Genomic DNA, 10,931 nt, shown 5'->3' with positions numbered 1-10,931 from the left:
TTTTTGCTAAATCAGGATTAAATGACTTGAGTTAAAACATGACACACTACAAAGTTTTGGCTTCTTGGGCCCATTTTTTACTTGTTAGTGAAAACACGACATGAGATGGTGAATGTAAATGCTTTCTCAAAATGTGGGCACCCAAGAAACTATATCACGAACTTCAACTGATGTTGGACCTCATGGTATCAAGCGTTAATGGTAGCATTTCTATTTAAGCGTGAGAAGAGAGATGGGACATGAACATAATTCAAAAGGAAGATAATAGTCATAATTTGTCGATTTCACCATAGTATGGAGAGTAAAGCTTATTCGATGGTATATTCATATCCATGCAGCATGTACAAATTGTCGTAATCTACACAAGCTTTGCATTTCTTTGGAATCTCTTTTGCAATGTCGATGAAATCCACGAATATCACCGGACTAAAGCATCATGATTTGTTATGCATGATCATTCCTTTCTACTGCGACTAGAGGTTGACTCTTCAATTCAATGAAAGTGCCATACAAGTTTGGCTAGCACAAGTTACCTCAAGTCGAGACACCTTTAGGGTTGTCCATTCTTTGCTTCTATTTAGTTACGACATGTTGCCAATTAATAACACATCATTACTTCAGTATTTACATAAGCCAAATCAGTATATTTCAACATGGAGTGTCGGCAAGTGTGAGAACATTGGTGCGGGTACTTAGTCGTTATATAATTGAAATTTGCATTTAGAAAATTTCTCTAGAGAATTAAGGGGACACAAATTCATATGCCTTGATGAAGTAGTTTGTAGATGATTTCTTTTCTAGAAACCCTAGAGGCAGAATCTTTACATCACATACTTGTATAAAAAAATTGGTTTGTCAAATCTCACCGGGAGTGTGACTGGCTCATTATTTTTTTCACTAGGTTTGATTAAATACCCAATAACTCCAAACAAAAGTCATGGAGGTTCCCTGAAAACATTGATATTAAATTTATTGACATTGCCCTAAAATTTTATTTCAAAATTTCATCAAAGACTTAAGAAACAAAAAATACAACTAAAATTATTGTGAGTAATAAAAAGAATGTACTATTCACATTTGAATTGTGGTACTCTTCATAAGTGATTTTTCTTATTTCCATGCAGGGTGTATTATTTTTTGTGTTTGTATTTTATGCCCATATACCGAATTTGATCCTGGAATTTAATGGCATAATATATGCATCTTGTTTTAAATAATTGATGTCTTTTATGTTTTTATTATGCGGTTAGGTAACATAAAATCACCACAAGGAGAGTGGAAACACTGGATGTGTCATCGCCAACTTGTATAACTTGTTGAGACCATGCTGGTGCTTGGGCGTTTGTGTTCACTGTGATTGCAAGCTTGCCATTGTGAGATATATTGAATTGAATTGAACACATGTATAGAGCATGTGAGTGCCTCGCCATACCCTTCTTGTTCTTGCCAACACAATCGATGGGTTGTAGGTGGGGAGGTGGCAATGATACATTAGGTGCCTTGTAAGACGACGGATCATGGGTTGCCAAGGAGACCCTTAACTGCAAACTAATAATTGTTTAGCAAGCTATTCTCGAATTGTATTAACTCAGTGACAACACATACATGAACAATATACACAAGATATTACCAACATATATTTGCACTCCCCTAAAAATCATAACATCATTCAATAATTTTTTTTAGATACTCAATAGAAAAGTGTCAGATGGTTAGACGGAATGGTGCTAGAGAGGTAACTGTTGTGATAAGTAAAGGGGAGCATGTGCATCATCTCTGGATATCATAGCTAGCCTGTACGGTCTATTCTCTGAAGACACGCATGCCACTTCATTTTTTCAGAAACTCTTACCAAACATGTAAAGACCAACGTAGTGTAGCTCTTAATTTCTTCCATACTATGTTCATCTCTGCCGAACTGAACACCGGTACTAAAAAAATGATTACACAAATGATCCTGCAAAATCAATGGGAAATCCATGCATTCTCTGTGTTTTGGGATCATTATGTAGCATAAATATTGAGTTTTCATTTTTTTCTAAAATCGTGTAATTATGTGCAGATATGTTCATAAAGGATCGTCTATTACAGTCTTTGACCTGCACCTAGAGCTAAATTGGGACACCATTTTTCCTAATTGCAGCAAATTATTAATTAAACCCCCCTTTGAAATCAGTAAATGGTAATATGAAAACTGAGAAATAAACCGAACTGCTAATCTATCAAGGTACATCTGTACAACCATCTGCTCATATGTTAAATCAACAAAATTTCAACATTGAATAAACGGAGTTCCGGTGGCGAGGGGAGGAGTTGAGGAGGAGGCCAGTGAGGACCTCACGGAGCTTGGCGTCGAAGTGAGCTGAAGAAGGGCCAGCGGCGGAGGATGATCCCGCAGACAGCGGCTCACACAACATCCCTCCAGTTGTCATTGGGGGCATGGACACGCACACGAATGTGCAGATGGGCAGGGAACAAAATATGGAATTCCAACAAAACCCTTCTTGTTGTTTATTCTAGGACCTAGCTGCGGGATTTCCAATGAATTACCCAAAGTGCCCTGGCCATGTTTACATGACGTAGTATATCGGGTCAGCATGCCAATATGTGAATTTGCTGTGTACAACTTAGAGCTATTTATTTATTCATTGATGTGTGCAGTGCGCACAGGGGGTATGGCGCCAAATCGGGTTATGCCAAGCCAATTGGGTTATATGTCACTGACGGATCACCCACTTAAGATGGGTCACTCTCACAGACATACCACCAGTGCTACGATCTGATGAATGATACCTGGTTTTTTTTAAATAAGCGATTTTTTAACTAATGCTTCGTGAATGATTTATAGGTGATTGTCATTAGAGAGACTCTAGTGGACAATCACCTATCATCCGCCACAAAGTATTAAGTACATCTTTTACAAACTATCGATGATTTTTGGTTGGTACGTGCATGATTGTATATTGCAAAGATTATGGCCACCGATGCCAGTTTGCAAGTATTCACATAACTAAACACGACGAATGTATAGGCTTTCTCAAAATATGGACATACCTAAAGAAAATACACTATGTGCTGATAGGATCAAAATGTCTATCGGGTAGCTACTAGCCTACTACTAAGTGAGTGAATGCTCACAACAATACATGAATATCCATGTGCTCCACATAAAAGCATCCATCAGATGGTTGTTGCAACATATCGTACTTAACATAATAGTGTTCCTAATTAAGCGTCAGAAGAAGATGAAATGTGATCATAATACGCAAAGGATTCATCCTGCCTACCCATGGTCGAACAAGAAGTAGAGCCTAGTTGTTACTAGGTTCACATGTGCGTACACCACGTAAACAATGTGCATGAGTTAATTTTGCACTTGGTCGAAACTGCTTTTGCACTACCCATGATACGCAATAACATAGTAGGACTTGAATGCATCATGATCGATCTACGCACCAACTTGGGCAACTTGATTTTGGATGGCCTCGTATTTTTAATATTGTTACCCGATTTGTTCAGCATGCATAAGTTTTTCTAGCTTTGCTTGACATTTTTGAATAATCAACAATATATGGCAGTACGCACCTATCAATGCAGAGGTTAGGGGTCATCCACCATTTCAAAGAAAAAATCCCTGGAATTAGAATGAATTAATGACAAAGTGATTGCTATATGAGAATGGCTCTTCTTTAGGAATTATATATGAAGTAACAATATGCATAGTCTGGTGGAAACACGAGATCCCTTGATGTGGGCATTACCCTTCGGGTACCCGATATTGGCCTAGCTCCTTTGACCCAGTAAGGGGCCCATGAGAATCATCGGGGCTCAGGATGGACCAATACATCAGTTGCAATGGTGGAAAGATAGAAGGAGGCGGATTTTTAATGGACAAGGCAAGAAAACACCGAATAAGAAAATGATAGATTAGATCTCATTGTAACAATAGTTGAATCTGAGTAGGACTCTCGGGACCTGGCCTCATGTATAAAGGTCAGGAGAGGGCCCGTCGGAGGACATCGAAATCAACCTACACAATCCTGCATACACCAAACCCTAGAAACCTTGCCTTCCAGCGATATCACCACAACATAGTCTATCGACTGCCCCATTATAACCTTTTTTTATCGATAAATCAAGATCAGACAAGCATGAGTAAGGGTTTTACCTCATCGAGAGCCCCGAACCTGGGTAAATCTCGCCTTTTGTTCGTTTGGTATCTGGTGTCTCGTGCTAACTTGTAGGATTCCGTCAACCCTAAACCCCTCATGGTGGGTATTGTCGAGGAGCCCCCTCGTCATCCCTAATCAGGAAATATCGACACGTGCCTACGCCGTGCCCTTCTTAAAGGTTGTAACTAGAAGCTTGGTTCTGGGGATGAAAATCCTTGGATCGACGTACAACTATACTCATGATCATCGTTGCACGTGCGACAATCTCTTCTTGAAGGACTGGCTTAGCACTCGTGTAATTTTCATTTCTTTCGGTCTTTTATTATAGGGTTTGTGGTAGCCTAGTGGAGGTGTTGTCATGAGGCATTCATCCCGGTGCTTTCTCATATTTGGTCAACTTTGGCCAGTTTCACCGTCGCGTGTTTGTGGATTTTAGTAACATATGGTCATGTGTACCAACCAATGCAGAGACGGAGGGTTATCCTTCTTTTCGAAAAAATGGAATGCACTTATGAGCCTTTGAGATTTTCCTGAAATTGATTGTTGAATGGGCCAACGCTCGCCAATTTCTAATGGTTCACTCCTAAGATAAATTTTGAATACTTGTCACCGATGTTTCTTAATTTTTTGCATGTTGTGCGTGACTTTCAAATGTTGATATAGAATTAATTGTGTAGTTCAAAATTTATTAGCAGAGTTGGGTGGTCATTTACACCTGCTGTGATATAGACAACGGATGTCAAGATGTATGCACCCAGATTTTTATCAGAACTTTTTACAATTTAAATGACCTTTAAAACACGTTTGAAGAACCAGGAGCATATGTTCCTAGGTGCCAAAATTTCTGTCCCGCCAAAACCTATTAATTTCCAACGGTAAACTCGTAAGATCCCGTTTTTTGGATACTTGTTACCGATGTTGCTTAAGTTGTTGCATATTATGTGTGACTTTCTAATGTTGATATAGAATTAATTGTATAGTTTAAAGCTTTATTAGTGGAGTTTAGTGTTTTTCCAGATCAGAAGTACTCCCTCCATTCACAATTAGTTTGTGTTTTGGGTTTAGTCAAAGTACAATATTAGCATTTATAATGTAACATCTGTAGGATTAGAATCAGCATAAACTATATTTTCACACTGTATGCCTTCGGTATTATGGTTGTTCATAATTTTTTCCATATTGTTGTCAAACTTAAAAAAGTTAACTTTGACTATACCTGTAACACAAAGTAAGTATAAACAAAGGGAGTAATTAGATCCATCTAGCACTTGGGCATATCAGAGGGCGGTGGGAGCAGCTTCTCGTTTGGCTTGCTCCCGTCCAGCACCAGCCATGCCATTCTCAGCCCCCACGTGGAATGCACCTCGAAATGACAATGCATGAACCATACACCTGCCCAAAGGCATACATACATAAATATCGACGAATTTGGTTCTTTGGGCTTGTGTTTCACGTGTAGATTGTATAATTATAACTATCGTAACCTGGGTTATCAGCAAGGAAGCGAATGGCCGCCCAACCGCCGGCTGGCACGCTGACGGTGTTCCGCTTGACGGGGTCGACGAGGTTGAACTTGGTTGGGTCGTTAGTCGGGTTGTAGTTGCCGAACCCTTGCCCGACCACAAAGAAGTTGTAGCCATGAAGGTGCATGGGGTGGCTCTCGATCCCAATTACGCTCGTGTCCTGCATCACCAGCTCCACCGAGGTGTTGTACGGCAGCACGAGGAGCCTAGTCCCCGTGGCTAAGTTGGTGTTGTTCGGCGGTGTTCCTGTGTAGTTGAACGGCGAGAGCGGGATGGCCGGGAAGTCCGACTCGTAGACGCCTCTGGACTTGCCAGTGTAATGGGACTGCAGGAGCGCCTTGGAAGGGAGCACGAGGGAGACGTTGTTCACGGCGGCTGCGTACTTGGCGCCATGGAGCCCCTGGCATGTTGTCTTCTTGGGGCACGGAAGTGTGCCCAGACCGATGGTGAAGAAGAGCCGCCTATCCACGGACCGTGGCACGTCCGCCGGGTACTGCGGCGTGGCGAGGCTGCGGAGCCTGGTCGTGAAGCTGGTGACGAAGTCGGTGTCGTTGAAGAGCGGCAGGGTCGGCTTGAAGAGTGGCAAGTCTTTGTGGAAGGTTGATACGGAAGGCGGCGAGCCAGCGGTTTGGTACTCGAGGATGCCGCTGACGGTGGTGTTGTCGAAGTATGCGGGGGGTCGAACGACGGAGTAGGGCGTGGCGGACATGTAGAAGGTAGCGCTGGGGTCGACCGGCTTGGCAGCGAGGAGGACGTTGGTGGTTTGGCCCGGGGAGATGACCAACGTCTCGACGGTGATCGGCTTGACGTAGACGGCGTCGACCTCGACGACGGTGAGGGTGTGGTTGGCGACCGAGAAGAAGAGCTCGGCGTTGAGGGCTGCGTTGACGAGCCGCAGCAGGTACGTCTTCCTGGGCATCACCGTCAGCTTGAACGTGTCTTTGGCAGAGCAGTTGTAGAGCGGCCCAGGAAGGCCGTTAATGGTATATGCGTCGGAGATGTTTGGGGCTCCGCCCATCTTAAGCGCCTGGTTAATCACGTCATCCGTGTCCGCCGCCCACCACTCGCCGAGGATGATTGGGACCTCCTTGTGAGGTGCCGGGAATGGGTAGGGGACACCGAGCTTGGGAAGGATGACGATGGCGCCGTAGACGGTGGAGCGGATCCACGAGATATGCGCGTGCCACCACAGCGTGCCGCGCTGCCCGGTGATAGTGAACTTGTACACGTACGTCTGGCCTGTCTGGATTGGGCACTGCGTTATGTACGCCGGCCCATCCGCCCAGCCCGACCGCAGCTGCCGGATCCCGTGCCTGTGACAGAATGGCTGAGCATTCATATATACTCCGTAGATTGAAGGGAGTAGTATACTGTGTATGCGTTAAAGGTCAGCGGAGCATCGAGCATACCAGTGAATTGTCATGTTGTGGGCGATGTTGTTGGCGACGCGGACGTGAACGCGGTCGCCTTCGTTCGCGATGATCTCCGGTCCCGGGAACTGCCCGTTCACCGTCGCGATGCTCTTCGTGCGGCACAGCCTCGTCATGTTCGCCATCTGCACCTGCACATCTCGATACACAAGGGTTTTCAGCACCGATTGATTAAGAATAGCATGCGCGAGCGAAATTCTCGCTGCAGATTACCAAGAGAGGAGAGGATGGAGACACATACATTGAAATTGTAGTGCCTGGTGATGCCCTGCGCTTGGATGATGAGCAGTGCCAGGGTTACTGCCACGAGGAGAAAGAATGGACCAAGACCGGAGCAGATTGTCATGTTGTTGGTGCTCAAGGTATCTTGAGCTCTGGAGCGAATGTGAAATGGAGCGAATGCTGGAACAAATCTCACTCGATCGAGTATGTATTCCCTGCAAGTTGACGCGAGGTTCCCTAGGCCAGCGCTCACCTCATCTATCTCCGGATCGCGTAAGCCTGGCCTGTATTTGCTGAGGCCATCTATCTAGCATGTTTGTCTGGTCTCCGGCCGGGCCTGCGCTCACTGTCCGGTTGTACCGAATCTCATCGTGGAGATGGCACGTGCGAGGGATTCCTTTTCGGTGGGTTGCTAGAGCATCTCCAGCTGAGCCCTTATTCTTCGGAACCGAAAAATGATAGTTCAGTTTCCCGAAAAACAAAATGCGAGCTGTTTTGAGCGTGACGTAAAACAGAACCCGTATTCGGAACCGAAAAACGCCGAATTCAAAATTTGTCGGTAAAGTGATCATCACAAACAAACAGTAGAACTGAAATTCGAACATATTTAGGTATAATTCGATAGATACGATCGATAGATACATTGCATTTGAGGTGGTCGTCGGCGACCACCTCCAAAACTAAACTAATTTCACCGGCGGCGGCCTACTGTGCGCGCCGCGGAAGACTACGGCGTCGGCGGTCTACTCGGAGTCGATGTCGACGACCTCCTGCTTCACACAGCGGACGGCCGCCTCCTTCTGCGCGGCCTCGTACTCGTGCACGGCACGAACGGCTTCCGCCTCCTCGCGACGGAAGCGCGCGCGCCTCGGCGGCGGAGATGACGGCCACCTCCTGCACCGTCGTCGCCTCCTCCTCGTCGTTCAGGATGAAGTCCCCCGACTGCAACTGGAGGCGCACCGAAACCTCCTCCTGCTGCTCCTCCTCCTCCTCGCTGCTGTTGTTCGGGGCGGGCCGCCACAGCACACGGTCGGACGCGGCCGAGGACGACCCCTCGCCGCTATTCGCGTAACGCGCGAGCTTCCCCAGCGGCGTCAGCCCCAGTTGGTCCAGCGCTGCGCTTCCTCACGCCTTCCGAGCGGTTCCATTGCGCCGCTCGGCCTCGGACTGGAAGGCGGGGGGGGGGCGGCGCAGAGTTTCTCCCGCCAATCCGCCTGCCTCCGCCGTTCGCCCCAGCCATGCGGTCACGGTGGTGGTGGAGAGAGTGGAGAAGCGGCGACGGTAGCTCCACGATTGCTCACCCGAAGTCCAACCGTGCGCGCGGCGGAGGGGGCGGACGCGGCGGAGGGAGTAGGGTTTTGGAACCCTACTCCCCTTCGCGGCCTGTATATATACGGATCGATGGTCCAGTTTCTCGCCCCCCCGAACTTCTTATAAGGGCCGGACCACCGATTCGGGTGCTGTTCTGCGCCACTTTTTGCCCGAACCCGTAAATCCATCGGAAAAATTCAGTTCTGGCGGGCGGGATTTACGGGCTCTGATAAGGGGTGACCCGATCTTCTCAGTAAGCAACGGTGGTGATGATGATCACGGGATGAACACAGCGGATGAACACGACAATGTAGTGTATGATAACTTGTATGACGCAACGAGATCTCTCGATTGGTCCCTGTCGCCAATGCAACAGCTCTCAACCCTGCAAGATATTCGCAACTCTACACACTTGCGCACGTAGCCGCCGACCACGAAGCGGTAAGTTGCAATCTACTAATTCCCAATGGAACAACAGATCACACAAGACTTTCAGGGATTTCACACCAAATCAATGCAATTGGATGTAGAAATTTAATAGAGTTGCAAAGCAAACAACTATGAACTAGGGTTTATCTTAAACGTGGTCTAAAGCAACTTTGGGGGCGTCCTGGGCACTTATATAGGGGTTCAGCACAACCTCAGGTCGAAAAAGTACGAAAATAACCGACCCAGAATAGATCTGGTCGAGACAGACTCGGACACGTCCGGTCTGGGATCCGGTTGACCGGGCCTGGGACCGGACGGTCCGGTTTGGACCGGGTCTGGTGCCGGGTGACGACCGGGTGGACCTTCCCGGCTTACTGGATAGTGCCCGGTTGGCACAAGTTCAGGGCCCGGTTTGGACCGGGCCGATCCGGCGTGGAAGCCGACAGACCAGGGCTGGGACCGGGTGGCCCGGTGCCACGGCCGGTCTGACCGGCCCTGGCGCCGGCCTGAAGACTTCCTCCTCTCGTGCATGCCTCCCGCTCCTCCCTCGCGCGTCCATGGGATGTCTTCACGTCCAGCTCCATGTCCAGCTTCTGGTCCAGCTGCTCCTCTCCTCCTCGTGCGATGCTTTCTCCCTCCTCATACCTGATCATACATAAGTAATAGCACTTAGGTAGTATAAAGTTCACATCAATCAAAGTACCGTTTAGGAACAAGTTCACATGTTGTTTAAGTAGCTTCGCACGAGCTCGTGTCATTGGTCTAATCCTGACTTCATTGGACTTGAGCTTCACAGCAGGATCATCTTCTTGTAATGACGGAGGTAGTAGTGAGGTAGGGATGTCCTCATCAGGCTCTGTTAGAGATGCTCTTAGGGTGTGAGAAATAAAGATAAGATCGAATTGATAAAGAGACACTAAGGAACTAGTCAAGGTGTCGATGGCCGCCATGCCGTCGGCACAGCTAGAATTTTCGTCGGCATAGCCCTGTGACGCCGGCCGCCGTCGGCACAATATATCCTCGGCACAGGCCTATTTGCCATCGGCACAACATCTTGTGCCGACGGCGAACTAACGGCCGTTTGGCAATTCTGGCTCGATTTTTTTTAAAGAAATTTTTTATTTTTTTATTTTTTAAATCTCTAATATAGATCATTTTAACTCTAACTACACTTAATATTAGATCACATTGCACTCGTGGCCAAACTTCGCGCTTAGTCACCCATCGTCACACTACTCCTTTTCGGTGGGTTGTTAGGGTACGAGAAATAAAGATACGGTCGAACTAATAAAGAGACACTCTGGGAACCAGTCAAGGTGTCTACGACCGCCATGCTATCGACACAGCTAGAATTGCCATCGGCACAGCCCTGACATGCCCATTTGCCATCGGCACAGGCTGGCCGTCGTCAGAACATCTTGTGCCGACGGCGAACTAACGACCGTTTAGCAATTCTGGCTCGATTTTTTTCAAAAGAAGAAAAAAAAATCAGTTTTTTAATTTTTTAATCTCTAACATAGATTATTTTAACTTTAACTACACTTAATATTAGGTCACATTGCACTCGTTTTAAAACATCCCGGTTAGTCACACATCCTCACACTACTCCAACCCTAGCACGCTTAACTTCTCTATTCTTGTTCCTTCCGGACGAGCTTCTGTGAAATAAATAATACCTTGTTGATAATACTACCATATCAATCCTATTAACCCCTATTTTTTGATGTCGCACATCTTTATTTTTTTAATTCCAAACAATTACTAATAACTTATGTAAACTACAATGAATATGGAATAATTAATATCTTTAAATCTGTAAATGAACAATTAATATCTCTAAATCA

At 46.3% G+C, this 10,931-nt stretch overlaps 1 protein-coding gene across 1 annotated transcript; it reads right to left on the bottom strand.

The window, feature by feature from the left end:
- Positions 1–5,433: 5,433 nt before the first annotated feature.
- On the bottom strand, positions 5,434–7,441 carry LOC124684232 (laccase-4-like). Its single transcript, XM_047218592.1, has 4 exons — positions 7,367–7,441; positions 7,105–7,256; positions 5,657–7,008; positions 5,434–5,564 (listed from the first exon to the last, which is right to left on the bottom strand). The coding sequence occupies exons 2-4, from the start codon at positions 7,248–7,250 to the stop codon at positions 5,434–5,436; spliced, it is 1,629 nt and encodes a 542-aa protein (XP_047074548.1). The 5' UTR covers positions 7,251–7,256; positions 7,367–7,441.
- Positions 7,442–10,931: the final 3,490 nt, after the last annotated feature.

The sequence above is a fragment of the Lolium rigidum genome, chromosome 1 (genome assembly GCF_022539505.1).
Source record: "Lolium rigidum isolate FL_2022 chromosome 1, APGP_CSIRO_Lrig_0.1, whole genome shotgun sequence".
Classification (NCBI taxonomy): Eukaryota; Viridiplantae; Streptophyta; class Magnoliopsida; order Poales; family Poaceae; genus Lolium; species Lolium rigidum.
This window is presented reverse-complemented; position numbering and strand designations above follow the sequence as displayed.